Raw genomic sequence first — 18297 nt, 5'->3', positions numbered from 1 at the left:
TTGTAAATAGGGAAATACCTACAGAATATATCTCCACCTAATCTTCTTAAATAATTTTACTTATCGTAGCTTCCTCAAAGCCGCCAAAGAATCTTTTAGCAAGTATCAGAGTGCACCTAGCTGTCACACTTTTGTTCATACTAAGTCTTCCCTGGTCCGTAGCGGAGCCTATATATACCAGCGGATGAAATCTTTAATGCTGTTGTGGAATTCAGGGGAAGTGATGCGCAGGGAGCTATTCTATCAGCTACAGGCCAACTAGCCTATTTAGGAAGTAGATGTCATTCAGTGGAAACACCAGGAATCACAGTATCTCTACCAACTGAGTCTCTTACATTCCTATCTGGGTGCTCAACTACTCTAAAGGATTCAGGGGTTGAATCGATCGTCAGATACTCCGCACCGCCAAGTCGGGCGGATTATAGTGTTTCCGTAACAAATGCAATAATATCCAGAGCAGGGCAGTTAGCTTTAGGCTCGAAGTCGGCTGGCTTATATTTCTCTTGTATAGTATGATCATCATCATTGTATATTTTTGTTTTTTCCTATGTTGACCTCACATCTCCAAAAACACAAGCAGGACCTTCTATGTGGATCGACGGGCGCATGCCAGAGCTGCGTGTATTAAAACGCCTCGGGGAACAATCAAATGTTTCGGTCGCCGCGGGTTCTGTTGCAAACAGGTCCAACACTGATAAAAAAAAAAAAAAAAATAAAAATAAAAATCCAACCAGCTCATCTTATGCGTTGATGCCCAGTATTTGGTGTTGGGTCCCTGCACAGCCATGGTCCCTGTGTTGTATAGCGTGCCCCTGGTATTCCCACAGCTCCTTAGGAGCTGCGGTGCATGACCTCTCCAGTCTCTACTTTCTTGGTGCTCTCATGGGCAGGTTCCATGTCGAGTTATTTACTCTTGGACTTAGACTCCAAGAACCTCAGCGCGGGCACCTCTGCGTGGTGCTGGGGACTAGTACTCAAACATCCTCCAGTGCTTGAGGAAGCTAAGGTCTGCCATAAATACCACTGATAATACTATACATTCCTGAATGATTTCGTGCTATTTACTCTTTGATAGCCTATCCACTTTTGTAGGCGTAATGTACAGTAGTAATGCTTACTGCGTGCTAGCGGCTTTTCTATACCCTTTTAACCTCGCATCTTTATTATCAGCGCAGTGGCGGAATTACATACAGTACTGGTTATTGTCCATAGGAGTGCCGAAATCCTTATTCACGATTCCTGTACACAGGCAAACAAAGGAGTGGGTATCACTTGTATTTTGCTGGCTGACCAGTGCATCACCCAGCTCACGCCAAGCACAATTGGCTTCTTCTCTCTGTCTTGTTTTCCAAGAAATTTCAGTTATGTAACAAGTAATCTGCTTATTCAAAGTATAGTCGGAGTATTTGGTGGATACCTACAGAGTCAAATAGTGTGCACAAACAACCACCCCTCCAAACAGGATATGTTGAAACCCACTATGCAATGACCTTCACATGTTTGGCCATCTACTGCCGCCATAAAAGCCCGAATTTTCTGGGAATCTTTCCTTACTTTTGCCCTGGATCTTCCTAGCTGCGTTTCACTTTGTCTAATAATACTCACATGCCTTGCGCGAAGCCCTTTTGTTGAGACAACGAATGTGGTTTGGCTGTACATAGATATTTATACCGGACAGGGATAGTTGGCATTTAGCACCCCTCCTAGAATCTAGAAACTCATCACAGTTTCATGTTCCTCGAGGATCCTTTTCATGCAGTTCGGTAATGATAGACCTTTCCAGATCTTCCAGTGATATCTCTGGTAGTTCCTTCAAATCGCCCTTCTCCTTCAACAGCTCGATTATCTTTTGCTTGATCCATTGACGCGCCTTCGCTACCTGGAGCTCCCAAAGGCCCTTGGAAGCGGCGTGCTGGTCTGTGATATAGACAACAGCAAGTATATTCAGGTGAAGATGCCTGAAGCCTGGGCTCCTTTGGACGGACAGATTATTGTCAAACATGTCGTCCAGGAACCGCTCCAGCGCCAAGGTGCCGTATTTCCTGCTCAATTCATGTCTAAAGCTGCCGAGATGGAATTTTCCACTCGCTTCTTGTGTGAGGAGAATTTTATCAAGGGAAAGAAGCTCTTCCGCTTGTATGCTAGATGGCATAGTAATGCTTCTCGGCGGCTTGGTTACTCGGGAGTTTTCATTGACATAAGGGGAGCTATTTCTGGGCCGCTTAAAAGCCCATACAAGGCCCTTCATTCTTTCTCGAATACTTTTACATAGCCGCTGCTCGAGCTCAGTATCTTCTCTCGAGCGTATTGAGTTGGGCAAAGCGTTAGAATCTACAGACATCATAGTAACTGATCCCGAGCACATTGAGTTGGACAAAGTGGGAGGAAGTGCAGGAGGCGCAAGATCCACAACTGCAGGCAGCTCAGTACCTGATTCCGAGCTCATTGAGCTGGGCAAATCGAAAAAAGGTGCAGGTCTAGGACGTGGCCGGGTCAAATGAGCAATTTCGATAGTATCCGCTTTCTGGATCGATATCTCGTGGTGCTTGATACTCGTACGATCTATGGCAACATAGCTCGTCCACTTGCTCGTGATGGACCATTTCTGTCCAAGGTGTTGTGCCTGTTGTTCCAAGACCTTGTTAAATGCGGCCGGATTGGTGGACTCTAGAGATGAATTTAGAGTATGCAGCCAACTTTTCCCTGTCTCATAGTCGTTCATCAAAGCCTTTGCCGCAAGATGATGGATGGCTGTTTGGTCGGTCGCCTTCTGCAGCGGCAACTGCGTGGTGAGCTTTTCTCCCTTGTCAGTAGTCGCAGAGACTGTGACTGTCGCGGGCAGCGACTCGAGCCCCCTCTCCAATATGAAGTAGAGGGAAAAATATGAGAAGGTATTCAGCATGGGGATATGGTACGGAGCCTGGATCATTGTCGGGTAGTGCAAGGTATATCCAGAAACCTGCCTCTCAGAAGTCCTTGTCGTAAGTCCCTGGTCGAGGTGCACTTCGCACTGAAGACGAGACGGTGTCAGCGCCGCCTTCAGCATCTGTATCACACTTTCTTGCCATGAGCCCATTGAGGATTCGGGCACCACTTCTGCATAGCCGCCCCCCTGTTGCCCAATGCCCTCAACTAAACGATGGGAGACGCGATCTCCAATGCCGATCGAGAAGAATCTAATATTCGACTCCCGGTTTAACACGGTTCTTCTGACTAGCTGGATCACATTGTCCACGTCCCAAACTTCCCCATCTGTCAAAAGAATCACACTGGTAGCCACATCGCTCCTTTTATTATAGTGGCCTAGCACACTTTCCAATGCTGAATAGATCTCGGTGCCCCCAAAATTCGCTTCAAATGATCCAACATATTGCGATGCGATGGACAGGTTCTCTTGGCTGTATTTCTCAGAGGCAGGCCACAGCCATGAAAAGCGGGAGCCGAACGAGGCAATGTTATAGAAGCATTTTTGAGGGAGGCTCCTTAGGAAAACATTCATTACACTGATCAGAGAATGCATCTTTGAACTCATCGATCCTGATCTATCTGCCATGAAGATAATCTCACCATCGAAGCCCTCTGTATTAGCACCTTGCAGGAACAAGTCTCCGGGGTGTATCGTGACGGCAACTGTGGTAAGGCTGGGTTGGTCAGGTTGTGCTGCCGCGAGAGCTTGCGACTTGGTCGATTCTCGAGAGCTGGACAGGATGTATAGGACAAAATCCTGGTCAAGGACTGCCGATCTGCCTGCCAGTGTGGCTCGTCCTTTCGAAAGATCCAATGTCTCTGATGTGGCTCCAACGGCGAAGTTTGTAAAATTATGATGAGCAACTGACCCAATCTCAACGGAAATTGGGTGCGATCGCGACTCCATTTTGCGGATGATTGCCGGCATTGATGCTTGGACGTTGACGCGCAGGCCTTCTGTGAGTAAGGGCTGGTTGGCACTGTACCATTCCGGAGCGACTCCATATCGCGGCGCGATAGATGTTGGGATTGTGAGGACCAGTCCTCCAGTGCTGTTGTCCACCTTCAGGAGGTTGGCATAGGTGATCTCGATCTTTACTGTCGTCTGTCCCGGAACATTTCCTACGTTTGTCTCGAAGACTTCCGGGGCCAATTCTTCGACTAATACGGCCACCTTGTGCTGGGAGACAGCATGATGAAAGTCGGCCCGTGCCGCTTCTTTAGTTTTCACCGCACCTTCGAGAAGCCTGTCACTGCCAACCCGGCAGCGAAAGGACGTGACGACAGATCCATCATAAATGGGGAAGATATATTTCGCATTCTGCGCGACGCACGAGGACGTGTTACTGAATTGCTGGGTGACCCTTGTGGTGCATAATCTTCCATGCAATTCCACATCAACCGAGACGCTCAGCAGTGGTAGGGGAGTTTCGGGAGTATGAGACAAAGACGGAGTGTGGGTTGGGCCAGGAGCATGATCGCTCGGGGGAGAAACATAACGACAGTCGGCTCTGGGCACACTTTGGTCCTCTAAGGGGTTGGGGTGGTTACTGTTCGGCACCGAGTCTATGACTCTCAGCTGCTGGAAAAAGAGCCCGGATTGGAGCCGATCAAGTACATCCATCGTGATGAGGTTGATGTTCAGAGAAGAATACGATGTCCCGAGGAAGACCAAAAGGAAGGATCTGTCCATTTATAGTACCCGTCATCCTCGATGCCCAATGCTAGTCTACCTGTCAGCCTTGCACTGCCTCGAAGTATGATCGCATGCAGGGATCACCGGAGCGGAGACTTGGAGTCACACCTTGAGGAGGGTTGCGGGGATCAATCATCCAGAATCCCCTCACCGGTCATAATAGACAGTGTCTTAGAGCCATCTACCCTGACTGTATCTACTGTTTTCTCTCCAAATAACGTCCCAACGTCATGGTGTTCCAAATATCGATCGGGGATGTTTTGGCGTTATCCAAACTCGCCTGGAGTATCTCACAGGCATTCACATCGGGTAGGAAGTCAGCGCCGGCGGAGTTTCAGGAAGTGCAGAATCAACTCAGCTCACTCTGCCATGCACTGGACTCTTTGAAGTCACTGTCTCTGAGGCACTCCACCTCGGCGGATGCGGGCTCAGGTAGCAACAGTATTACACCCATCCTGCAGAACTGCCACTTCACGCTTGAACATCTCGAAATGCTCGTAAGCAAGTACATGGTCATCGGGGATCAAGAGGGTACAAGTGAATCACAGAGGAAGAGATGGCGCGAGGAGATCCGGAAGAACTGGAAAAAGGTGCGCTGGACGAGGGAGGGAGGCGATCTGGCGAGACTACAGCATAATCTGGGAGTCCATATTAACAGCTTAAATCTTGCGATTGCAGTATTGAATAGGTACGATAAGATTTCCCCTCCGCGGATGTGTAATTTGATAGCTAAAACAGATTGTACTCCCCAGTGAAATAAATCAGAACATAGGCCATCAAGTAGAAGACGTTCATGGAATGCTTAGGGAAATCTATACCTGGTTCACGAGAAATTTGAAAGGCCGGGTGACGAGCTTCCATAAACCTTCTTCAGAACCCCAGGACGGTTCACCAGAGTTGACTTTTTCGTTGCACCGGGGGAACCCCGAGTCCTACGACGCTGCACCTATATGCGACAATGCTTCCTTCAATGCCGAATGGCTCGAGCATTTAAATAAGCCGGTCTTCCAGTGTAACTGTCGACATCAACGAACAGTGTACGGAGACGCCCATGATGAAGAGTTGGCAGAGTACTTCGGTATGTCTTCTGTTCATCATGTTTTTCTCCATATAGGTCTAATATGCCCGCTTAGTATCTCCTGTGAGCCTTATTGTCCGCTTAAATGGGCTCTCCCAATCATGGAAGATATGGCTTTCTTCCGGCAGAACATCCAGACTCACCTCCTTAATAATGTCGAATATACCCTCACCGAGTATGCGAGGCTTCGTATCCCAACTCTAACCGAGAACAGAACTGACATGTAGAAGAACTAGTTGCATTCGAGAACGTGATATCCGACCTTGCAATCACCGCTGCTAGACCGGCTATTCATCAGGGAATGAGCTCAATAATGGTGTTTCCGTCCATCAACCCATACATGGAACTACCAGTGATCTCAGTTCTGAATATGCTTTGGTATGTCAAGACAAACCCCTGGTTAACTCTCGTTCTAACACTCAGCCGCAGCGATACTCGCCGGTTATATAATAGCATAACAAACGTGAAATTAACAGCCAATGGACATAGATACTCGACTGGCCCTATTGAGACAGTACAGCTGGTCCACTATCGGAATCTGACTAGTGAAGGGGCGTGGCTGTTTAGTGAAACTGCAGATGTTATATTGAATACCCATTCAGAAGCGCAGAACTTTGACATAACAGATGATGGGATATCGGAATTCACCCTTACGGGTGAGTTGGTTTCTCCTTTTTAGGCCGACAAGAGCTTATACCTCCACAGTGGACAATCAGACAGATGTCGCTGGCGGTGAAAATGCATCACACGTCCTTATTTCCGGCACGGACTGCCTCTCCAGAACCAAAGCCGGCCGGGAGAATACGGTAAAAGGGGTCTACGTGGAGATTGAGCTGCGAGATGAGGACTGTAAGGATGATCTCCAGTTGTGGAGTCGTTTCTAATGTGTATAGCCGCAACTTATCTCATTTGGCAGCTGCGGCATCTGCAGGCGGGGTTACTCCTATTCAAAATCCAACAGATCCAGCGAAATGAGAAGCTCGTATTCGAGTTGTATGTTTTACGAAGGCTAGCTTTTACATCCTTTACTGAACATTGGCTCCCTGCAGAGGCCTCGGGCTTTTAATGGTTTACGACTACCACATACCAGATGCCACTTTGAAGCTTGCTATGAACTTGAAGACAAAGGATTATCGTCTCCTCTTTTCAAACGCATCGAGATCCATATGCCTGAGCATTGAGAGTATGTGTCTACTCCATCGTGTTGACTTACGCATCCCCCCTGATGTACGGAGCAGTGTCGTCAAAATCATTGCAGCAAACGGCCAAGGCAAGCGAGTTATATCCCTCCTTCGACAATCCTTGTTGGGTTGCGGAAACCAACCTGGATGGGGTACGTATATATCAACAACGCCGCAGGGCAAGTTTGATATGTGCGGATGCACATAGTATGTTATTGTTAGCTATTTACTTGACAGCTATTTCGTCATATACTGATAAGGGTATAGCCCAACAACTGCTCGCGTTGATGCTCCAGTCGGTGGTGAGGGGTGAGTCTGCTTAAATAAAGCTATAACTGTCAATTGCTAACTACCACGCGTGAGACCATGGGTGCCCATACCCAACAATCGAAGGCCGTTAAAATCACAGTTAATATAAAATTCTTTACGGGGCCCTGGCTATTTGGGAGCGAAAACTAATAGGGGAGATCTGCAAAGACTTCAAGCCTTAAGTGGTATTTGCTATAAACCCGATCGGAGATGCCTCCATTACCTCGAAGCACTGCGTTAGACCTTGTTTCTGTTGTAGATGGCAGTATATTAACATGTGCAGTGTATAACAGGAAAGACAGCAATAATAGAGATATAAGAACGGCGCACTATGGCACTGAAAAGGCATCGTGAAGCCAATCCAGGAATAATATAGTATTTTATTAAGTTAATAAAATGAAGAGGAAATATGAAAGTTAACTATAGATATAAATAAATGAAAAAGAAATCATAAACAAGGTAATGTCACTAGTATCCGGTCTGCAGAGGTACGTATCTCTGCTCTGTCCGGACAGGCCATGTAATTATTTCCCCAAGTTGCCTTTATAGTGGCTTCACTTCCGAACTATGGGACTTTACTCTTTAGGAATATCCATCCTATGAAATAGCGGCCATTAATGAATAGTAGCAACCCTTCCAATAGCTTCTGCAGAATCAGACGGAAAAGAGTTGAAACAGAGCTTAGTCTGCGACGCAAGAGCGTTGATGCACGACTCAAAAACACACGTGTTCTGTGGAGCGAGTCGGACACTCTCCCGGACCAAGATGCCGTCGTATTTCCGAGTCATCATTAGATGATTATCGAGAGTGGAGAGAAGCTCTTAATCAGCCCGGCCAGACAAAGGTCAAAGCCATATCCTGATTTGGATAGGAAAGGCTGTAGAAGCAGGAGACAGCAGTCTGCTGCCTGCTGAATAGGCGCGACCATACCACTAGGTGTACTTTCTACCTATCAAAACTATCTAGCCTGACCACCTCAGCAGCGCATGGGAACAACTAATACGGGACTAGTTCAGAAATTATCGCTAGTGAGAGCTCTAAAATCGAGCCAGTTATCGTTCGCTTGATCCTCAATGCAGCTGTGGCTGACTGATTCTCTCGCTGCTTTCAGCCCCTTGTGCTACAAGACGGTGCGGGGCTAGAGTCTTCAACAGGTATGTACGGGTTATAACCAATGCCAGAGGACCATATGCTAGATGGTGGTACCCCCTGCATTGAGCCATCCATTATGAAACGTCAAGCCGAAGGTCTCGCCGACTCTGATCAGGAGGACAAGGCGATATCCCCCTGTACCTACTCCGTAGGTCTGGCTCGATTCCTATTGCAATCTCGAAGATTTACAGAACAAATCCTTTAATAAGGACGTGGCGCCGTGCATGCGGCCGGGGAAGCCGCTTGATTTTGTCGACCTTAGCTGCCGTGGAGTCTGATGAGGGCGTGTGGCATCGTGTCATGGAGTATGACTGCAACAATGCGATACTCGAGTGCCAAGCGTCTTTGTTGGTATGTCCGTGGGCATTGAAGGAAAAGAGGAGGGAGAAGGACTACGCAAGTGGTATGATAAGTGAGCTTGGCTGAAATACGTGGGATTTAAAATGGGGTTTATACGTGATAGAGTAGAAGGTATGACGGGAATAAGCATCACCCAATGGATTCAGAATCGATGTTATGCACTGTCAGGATAGTGTTGGAGGGCAGAATGCGACCATAAGAATCCTGTGAATGGACTAGGTCAGTGCTCATCATGAAAATTCAAGGACTCTGCATCTTTGTATGTGGAGCTACAGCCTTCTCATGTGTCCTTGACGGCTGATATGAAATTCTTCTTGTCAATCGATAACATAAAGGAACCTGTACTGGCAACGCTTAACCCTGGTCCCGCTCCGGCACTGAAAAGATTCGCGGAATATACCATTTCAGCATCCCATATTTGATGCCTCAACAGTCGAAGCTCTGCAAAACGACGAAGATCCAAGGGCAGAGAGGAATGTGGTTTGTGGGAGTATGGACGGGCCATGCTTTCCACGAGGATGGCTTTACAGAAAGGATTAAAATCGAGAAGCATATTCGCAGCCGACATGAAACGCAGATGGATCCCCATACAGAGTTTCGACTTAAAGACTGGAAGCTGAAGGTCCATCATTCAAATCCATAACTCTGAAGACTCTACGAACCCTCTTCATACTTTTTCATCGATTACTCCATTATCATATCGATTGATCCGAACACCTATGTAGCGTATAACAGCCACCCATCTAATCAAAAAGAGACAGTCCACCTGAAGAAAGAAATGTCAAAACGGCTCACCAGAAACTGCACCATCCAATCCAGTGCTGGCATATGTTTTCTATGCTTGTCGCCTGAGCGAGAAGTTCGTCAACCTGATCGCTAACATTGAGTTCTTGATTGGGCTTAAAGTCTCGTCCGGTCAGTTTCTCTTTCACTCGAGCTAGAACTTGCAGAGCCCTAGCATTCTGCGTTTCGCGTGTTTCGTTTTGTGCACCTTGTGACGCATCAAGAATAACACCCTCTAGATTTGACGGCCAGTGATGGTGCGTGGAACTGCTGGGTTGAATGCGGTGCTCTGGATTAGCATCGTCCACGATAGAATGCCGGCGGTTAACGGTTGAGAATGACGGCCGAGCCTGTGATTCGCGAGCCCCGAGACGCCAATTGATCAGGGGGTCATGAATGAACTGAATGGGTTGTTATTAGCATTATGCAAATCCAGTAAGAGAATCCGAAAACTTCTAGGGAGATGAAAACTCACAGCTTCAAGCACAGCCATCAATGAGTCTTTGTTCTCCCGAATTACACGCATAACAGCCTCACATGTAATGCGATAGCTCCCCTCGATATTGCTGACTTCCATTGCAAATGTCAACATACGAGTCAATCGGAATGGGACTCGCTCCGGGTATTTCTCGCGATGCATGGCAACCTCAAAGCAATCTCCAAAGTCAATGTGTACAATCATCCCCGTGACGCGATCAAGAAGTAGATTTGACGGATGCCTATCGCCAAGGCCAAGGATATATCCGACCATAGACATAACGCCCAGAGAACGAGTGTAATTAGTTCTCCGTTCTAGCCACGCTTCGGAACTTTTGCTCTTTAGCCAAAGGACCCGGTACAGATCTTTGCCTGTTGTGTTGTCCATTGCATACCCGAAGACCTCGACTTTTTGCATTAATGTTAGATTGTCATAATCGGGCGCCATCTGGAGCATAATGCGGTGCTCGATGTTTAGTAGAATCCGACGGCTTTCGCGATATTCCTTGATAAGTGCGTGCAATGTATCGTTATTTGAGACCCACCCCAATAACCCGGAGTTCTGGGATAGGGGGATGGCTGGGAATCGTTGCACAGACAGATGCCGCTTGAAGCATTCGCTGTCGTTGTCTAAGAGCGTGTTCACGAGACCAAACAATTGCATCACTCGTTCGTCTTGTCGAATATCTTCGTGTCCCTTGAGAAGGTACATGTAGGATTTGCCGTCGCTGCCCTTGAGCGTCATTCTCCGCGGTCGCTTCTTTGTTTGCAGAACGTGTAGTACAGGGTCGAAGCTTAATATTCGGATCACAGGCCGGCCAGGGTGGTACGTTCCCGGGACAGCCAGATCAAGGTCGAGGGTATCCTTCAGTTTCGGGGACACGTACTGTAAATCAAGTGTCGACAGCTGAGGCTGAGGCAACTGACGGGCGATCTTGCGGAAAACGATGTAATATAAATCCCAGGCCTGATTCAGGTCCCCGATCTCTTTGGTTTCGCGATACAGAAGACAATACTGTTTGGCTTCAGCCAGGTCGCGTCCGAAAGCTTGCGCAAACGAAACTTCCCGCAATGTTTCGGCACCCCGGTCCAGAAGATCATGAAGAGGCGCCAGAGTCGAGAACATGCCTTCCACGCTATGTTCACCAAAGTATAATCGTGAGGCTTCTTCTAATCCTTCGTGCCAAAGCTCGTGCCATAACACGGCCACACGAATCAGCTCACTGCTAACGATGTCGGCTTGCTCGACTAGCTTTGCACTGTGTTGCCTCATGCTCTCCATGATATGAATTGCCGACTGAGACCGTCGCGCAACATTGGATTTTATGGCAACCGTCAAGGGGTAAACAAGTGCTTGTGGGTGGGCTTTGCCGACTTCGGCAAGGAGACGATGTAATGCATTGCGCACTCGCAGATTCGGCTGGTTAATGCGTGCAATCAATTGAGGTGTCACCGCCAGCCAGGTATCGATGCTGACGGAAGAAAAGCCCTCCGTAATAACGCTATTAACGTCTTGTTCGGCCCCGTAGGTAAACCATAAAGTGAGCAACCGCAGTGTGTCTTGAAGAGATGAGGTAGAGGATAAGGAGATTGATCGGAAGAAGCCACGAACGGCTGGAATAACATGCTCGTTCACAATGTGCCTGGGAATCATGGAGCCATCTCGGCTCTGTTGAGCAGCCAGTGCTGTGACGGTTTCAAAGTTAGCAAATGCCCATGCATGCCATGCTTTGTATGAGTCGCGATTGTACTGAGTTGCAGCCGAATACGCAGTAAGTACTTCACGCACATGCTCGGGTTTCCAATCGCCTCGCTGGAAGGCTGTTTGCCATTCGCCTTGTTTGAGGTAGCTCTTGGCGAGTAGTTTCCTCACTTTTGTTGCATCCCCGAGTCGTGATCGTAGGTGATAGATATCTGGATTATTTGAATCCTGAAAGACATTAACGCCATTGGTTCCGTTGTGATCGGCATGCTGTGCTAGAAGAGCATTATATCTTATAAAATCATCCTCTAGAGCAGCAGTGAACTCTTTCAGAGACCGTAAAGCCTCTGCTTGATGCCCTTGAGCCCATGTAAACTTGAACCGGGCGTACTTGACTTCAGGTGGCGCTACAGTTTCAACGCCATCGGGACCTTGTATCGCCGTTTCGAGAGATGCTAAGGTACGTTCGGCGATCCCCATCCGATTTGATTTGCGGCAAAGATTGGCAAATTTAATCAACATGTCCTGATTCTCTTGTGCTGACATGACTAGCTGTCTCACATTTAGCATTCTCTGCCAGGCTTCGACATTCTGCTGACAGCCAAGAAGCCTCTTGTTCCACGTCTCACGCATTGCCTGCTGCTTTTCGGGATCGCCAACGTTCTGCTTGAACGTGATGATCTCCTCAAGTTCGGTAAGCATTTGTACGCGAACCACAACATTGTAAGCTCGATTGTAAGACTCTCCTAGAAGTGCGGAGAGTTCCGTGTCCACTCTGCTGCGTGCCTTTTCGATAAACATCGCAGCCTCTTCGAACTGATTCCGATAAATCGCCAGGATGGCACCAAAGAAGGATCGGTCGGGCGATTGCTCTTTCATGACACCAAGGTACAAGTCCATTATCTCCCACTGGCCTTGGCCCCAAGCGGCCGCTGCGGCTAGCGGTGCAATGGCTCTCCTATGTTCCACCGATACCTGGTTCCACTTTTCTTGCGCCAGGTCAGACAGGATCTTCCACTCCCCGAGAGCATGTAAGCAGCGCATTTTGCCCATTGTAATACTGAACGAGTCTGGATCCTGGGTCTCGCGCCGTTTGTAAGCTGCAAGTGCTTCCTCCCAGCGTTGAAGCTTCTCAAACCAAGTCTCCTTCAACTCGACATCCCGATAAGCTTGAGCCTTGCGTAAAATGCCGATGGCTGCATCTGACTGTTGTAGTTGATTATTGATCGTAATTAGGGCATCCACTGCACCCGAATTCTGGTCCTGTTCAAACTCGAGTTCATTGTAATGCAACGCTTTTGCAAACGCATGGCACTTGCCTGCATACCGACCTAACATTCGAATATCGATAGGCAGCGCCTTGTCATCGTGTTCCATGTATTCTGCGAGATTCAAGAGTATCTGCAGGATCTCAGGTGGAATATTTGGGGAGGTAAGCACCTTCTCGATTGAACGCACGAGTTCCTCCTGATACTGGTCGTATAGCTCGGTCCAGCAAGAGGCAAATGCAGCATTGAACAAGTCCTTCGCTAACGGCTGATAAATGCCGGCCAAGGTAGCACAGGCTCTCAGAGCCGGAGATGGTGATTCCTTGAGAAGCTCAACGCTGAATCGTCGTATCCACTCTTCCCAGTCTTCGCGCGTTGACTTCTGAGAGGCATCCCATGCGTTCTTCAAATGTTGCTGATTGACTTGCATTTTCTTTTGGCCGATCTCTGCATAGCTTGTATCATCTGTTGAGATGCGGTGAATCGCTTCGGGGTTCAAGTCCTGTGGTAGAGGTTCACCTTTCTGTACCTTTGTCACGAGGGTCTGGAACGTCGCATGGCTTATTTGCTGCTGTTTCAGGATCTAGAATAAACAATTAACTAGGCCAAGTTTCAAGGAAATAAGCATATTCACCTTGCTGACGAGTTGAATGTAATTTCTGAAATCTTGCCCTAGTTGAAATATAAGGGCACAGATACAGTCCAAGGCTGCTTGTCGCAGTGTCTTGTTATTACCAGCCACAACTCGTGCCAAGGCATGAATCATAAGGGATGCAAAATCAGACACGTTGGCTTCCCGCGACAGCTTTGCCAGTGTCTCGATAGCGGATTTTCTAACGCTCGAAGGGTTCTGTGATTTGTCGAAAAGTCGCACAATCGCGGGAACAGCCAGGTGCATATATTCCTCTCCGTTTGAGCCAAATACGAGAAACGTATGCAGGATTCTTTCTGAAGGCTGGCGTCGCGGAGAAGTGTCCTTTTCTAGGGTGTCTAACATTAAGGGGATCAGTGCAGCCAGATACTTCTTAAAGTCGCCTTCGAGGGCTTTACAGATAGCCTCTATCAATGCCAAAACGGGTATTTGGACTTGATAGTTTACATCCCAGTAGTCGCGGATCGTCTCGATGATTGAAGGAAGGAAGCCACGAATATGCTGGCGAACAATGTTGACCAGGATCGCAAGCTGGTTGAAGTATGACTCGAGACGGCTGACGGGTGAGCTCCTGATGACTGACAGAAAAGCGGGAATAATTTGCCCGAGGAAGGAGACGCATTTCAAGCCAAGGGTCTTGAAAATAGTGACTATGGCATCAATAACTGCGGATTGGTATTGAGCCAGAGAGACCTCTTGCAATATGTTCTGCAACAGCGTGTTAATAACCACTGTGGGGTAGTATTCCTCACTAGAGGGAGTTAAGCCTTGCATGATAAGCGCAACGTCGGAGACCGGCTGCACCTCATTGATGTAGTGAACATCAGGCGAAGTCTCACTTATTTGCTACGTACTGTTAGGGGCACCATATCAATTGGGGAGGGGTGGGGAGATTGTTTACCTGGTATTTGTATGGATCAAGGGCTCCAAGGATGCCTAGTAGTTTGACTGTCTCCTTGCGCAGTGAACCCCTTTGCTCCGTTTTGATGATGCTGATTAGGACGGCTAATAAATGCGGATACTCCATGTATGGCTCGATGACATAGCCCGAGTTACTCGCCAGTTGGCCAAGGGTTCGCAAAGCCGACTCTCTCTTAACATGAGAGGACAGATCTTGTAGAGAGATAAGTATTATGGGCATGAGCTGTGGTAAGTATTGCTTTATTTCAGCGCCACCGACCTTTGAAAGCTCCCCAATAGCCTTCAAAGCCGTGGATGCAACACTTGCACTGGAATCAGTAGTTTTCGGCAGCAGGAGAGTAACCATCGGATCGACGTATGACCGGATGAGCTTGGTTGCATTGCCCACAAAGAGACTAATAAGCTGGGCGCTTTCTTCCTTCTGACGAGTAGTGCTAGCGAATCTCAGACCAGTTAGTAGGTTCACCAAGAATTTCCTTAGCGGAGGAAAAACATATGCAGGATTCACACTAGAAAGGCGACCAATAATACTAATGGCAGCCTCCCTAACAGCGAAGACCTCGTCATTGACGGCGAAGAAAAGGCATCTAATATTCTCCGGTTTCGCTAGATGGCGGTCAAATTTGCGATGTAACGACCACAGAACAGTGTGCCGGATCTCAGAGTCTGGATCACCGATACCCACCGTTAGTAGCCTGTCCATAATCTCGCCAACGACTTGGATGGAGTGGGTGCTTGTTTGATTTATGATAGGGTCGTGGACAAGAAGCTGACAGCAAGTTAAAGCCGATGCCTTCCGAATTTCGGGGTTGTCACTTTCGACATATCTGATGGCGACGTCCTGAACGAACTCATTCAATATGTGGCCTGAGAAATCGAAGCTACCCAGCGTGTGCAATGCTAGAGTTACTTCGAAGTCTGAGTGGAGCTCCTGGGGAGCGGAATCCTTAGCCGATGAGTGTAGCGGCGGAAATCTCTTCTCTGGGCAACCCAAGGGACGGAAGGGTGTGCCGCATAGAATTATACTGAGAATATTAAGCAATTTCTCCTGTATGACCGGTTTCATTGGGGGTATATAGTGTGCCATATTAACGAGAGCCTGAGTCAAAGGCTCACTTAATCCACAAGCAAAGATTGGATCCAAGAGAGCTTCCATGTATTTATTCAAAGTCTGTCCAACTGCCACAGAGAGCATGCTGATACATTCGAACATCGGCCCCTCGTTGACACCTACACGATTTTTCCTATTTTCAATAAGATGACTAAACTGAATTGGTAGTAACGGATTCACTCTACTTACGCTTTGGTCGCAAGACCCTCACGGATGTAAACCATAATAGAGTCAAGGTATTGTCCGATGTCGACGCCCACTGCGGTCGCAATCTTTCCGATGGCAATGAAGGCTGCATCGCGCTCCTTTTCCCTCTTGAGTTGGGCCTGAAGGTACACCATAAATCTGTGAAGGTAATTGTTCGTAAAATCCATTGGTGCATAGGAGGCCAGAATCGGAATTGTCAGGACAACTTGAGTGCGGATTTTTACATCTCGGTGGTCTTTCAGGCGAAGCACGATTTCGCAAGCGTTCCTGTAGTGTTCATTCATAAACATTGCCCCCTTCAGGAGGAGCTCTTTTAAGACTAGAAGGGAGCTGTGGGTCCAGACAATACTACTGGACTTGAGGCCTTGCAAGGACTCTTCATACATCCGAGAGAACCATTGCTGCTTAACACCGACGTCACGAGCGGCGATAATTTGGAAACATTCACCGACAGCTTCAGCAGTGGTTTCGCGGATCAGAAATTTCGGATCGCTAAGAGCAACCCAAGCGAGTTCGAGGATCTGGGGAACAAATCCATATAGCACAGCAGGTGACCCTTTAGCTAACTCCCGTATGATCAGAACCGCCGCGAACCGTCTGCTCTCCTGCCTCTCCGACTGCAGCCACTCAAGAGCGGAATGAATCTCACTCTCAACTATTTCAGCCGTCAGAGCACCGCCCGGTTTCGCCAGTCGGCCCAGGGATTGAGCGGCACAGACCAAGACTGCGTTGTCATTGCTTCGCAGCGCACTTCGCAGATAGCTGGCAAATCGAGTTGTCTTCTGTGCAGCATCGACACCGTTCAAGTCAATCAGGCGGTCGAGGGCGAGCAGCCCGCCGATTTTCTCGCTACCATCGCTGCCAGTCACTACCAGCTGCCCAATGCGGTGGCTGACAGTGTTGTAGAATTCCAAGAATTTCTCCGGAGCCCAATCTAGAATTCTAGTCGTCAGTGCGATATGTTTGCGAAGAGTTTTGCGAGTAACATACCACGTGAAACAGTAATGACATTATCATATAACTCGTAGGAAGCCCTAACACGCTTCTCTTTGTTCTCCGACCTTAGTTCCGTGAAAAGCCTCTGAACAACGTCCGTCTCCGGGCCTGCTTGCGCCATGCCGGGTACTGCCACGGCGCACACATCTGATTTAAATTCAGCGACCACTCTACGTCTTTCAGAAATTAAACGGTCGAACTGCAAATTGTGTATATGTCGATTATCGTATAGTTTTTCCGTGGACGAGATCGGTCCGACCTAGTGCCGGCTTTTGCTGCCCGGAGCTTTGGTGGGGGAAGCAAACGCGGCAAGGAGCAAAATAAAGTCGGAGAAAAGGTGGACTATAATTATGTATATATAGTCTTCTGGCTCGGCCCGCGCTCCACCTACTTCCCGGCCGCTTCCATGTGACCCAAATAAAACAGGCAACCAGGCTCAGTAGCCCAGCCGGTCGTAACGACCCTTCCTCTTATCGTCTCCATAAGGGTCTACATACAGTAGTTCCATACCAAACGGACCGTCCATGCTCCTATCTGAGTGTCTTGGCCTTTTGCTAACAAAAAACTTTCAAAGCGAAGCGGTACTAGAACCGGATGATCGGCTTCCCAGTGCGCTTCCTAGGCATGAAATCCCATACACGACAGTGACTAGCTTTAACCTTGGGAACCTCCTATAGGAAGAGTACGCATTCTCCTAATTTTAGATTGTCTTCAATCAGCGCAGAGTCCTTGTTTTGTTTATGTTGTCTTTTTCTTTTTTCCAGTAGCCACAAGGTAGGGATAACCACTTGGACTTTTGGCTGTTATTGATCGATTTGCATTTGCATGTTGGGGATCTTATAGACCAACTTGAGCTTGGTAGTTCACGTTCAGAGGGAATTTACGAGTTTAAGCCTTGTCTGGAGGGCACTGGTGCTAAACTTACGCGCCAGGAACCCCCGAGTATGGTTGGTTGGTTGTGGAAAGGTGTGGTGGCGTCAAAAGTTTTACTCCCTCACTAGCAGCGACTAGCTGGCTACCACAGCGCTGTTGGCAGCGGTTGCACGATAAGTATAATAAAATCTCACCAGATTGTCTCTTGGAGTTCCCTTTCACAAGTAGCCTTCCTGTGACATCATAAGCCACTTAGAGAACATTCTTGGCCTACCGTGGCGGCCACACTTTTCATGGGCTTAATAATCGTGGCAGGCTTGACAGCGGTTGTATTGTGGCTACTCCCTCTTCATGCTGGGAAAACTGCTGACTGTGCCCTCCTAGTGCTTTCTGCTTTGGGTAGTGGCAACGATGTTAGCGCATCTTTCTCAAAGATAGATTGTGTAGCTAAAGGCTGGTACAGCTAGAACTCCCATTACCGGTGCCTATTTTCCAGGTCATACAACTTATAGCTGATAGTCTTACGTTTCCGATTTGAGTTAATGCTCTTTATCCTATTTTTGA

General features: G+C 48.0%; 3 protein-coding genes across 3 annotated transcripts; 1 reads left to right on the top strand and 2 right to left on the bottom strand.

Annotated features, from left to right (window-relative positions):
* Window positions 1-1729: 1729 nt before the first annotated feature.
* On the bottom strand, window positions 1730-4591 carry ATNIH1004_009746 (VIT and vWA domain-containing protein; the record flags this gene model as incomplete). Its single annotated transcript, XM_033574328.1, has 1 exon — window positions 1730-4591. One exon carries the CDS (start codon window positions 4589-4591, stop codon window positions 1730-1732), a length of 2862 nt encoding a protein of 953 aa, XP_033422346.1.
* A 302-nt stretch (window positions 4592-4893) lies between these two features.
* Window positions 4894-7245, top strand: ATNIH1004_009745 (uncharacterized protein; the record flags this gene model as incomplete). Its single annotated transcript, XM_033574327.1, has 10 exons — window positions 4894-5351; window positions 5416-5741; window positions 5797-5916; window positions 5969-6119; window positions 6171-6397; window positions 6447-6590; window positions 6635-6734; window positions 6791-6924; window positions 6977-7129; window positions 7190-7245. 10 exons carry the CDS (start codon window positions 4894-4896, stop codon window positions 7243-7245), a joined length of 1869 nt encoding a protein of 622 aa, XP_033422345.1.
* Window positions 7246-9023: 1778 nt separating this feature from the next.
* Window positions 9024-16981, bottom strand: TOR1_2 (phosphatidylinositol kinase family protein; the record flags this gene model as incomplete). The annotated part of the gene is made up of 7 exons (XM_033574326.1): window positions 9024-9359; window positions 9613-9927; window positions 10002-13556; window positions 13608-14471; window positions 14527-15790; window positions 15847-16798; window positions 16855-16981. The coding sequence occupies 7 exons, from the start codon at window positions 16979-16981 to the stop codon at window positions 9024-9026; spliced, it is 7413 nt and encodes a 2470-aa protein (XP_033422344.1).
* Between the last annotated feature and the right edge of the window lie 1316 nt (window positions 16982-18297).

The sequence above is a fragment of the Aspergillus tanneri genome (genome assembly GCF_003426965.1).
Source record: "Aspergillus tanneri strain NIH1004 chromosome Unknown AapTan_5_pilon_pilon_pilon, whole genome shotgun sequence".
In the NCBI taxonomy this organism is placed as follows: Eukaryota; Fungi; Ascomycota; class Eurotiomycetes; order Eurotiales; family Aspergillaceae; genus Aspergillus; species Aspergillus tanneri.
Note: the sequence above shows the minus strand (reverse complement) of the source record. Positions and strands in the feature narration are given on the sequence as shown.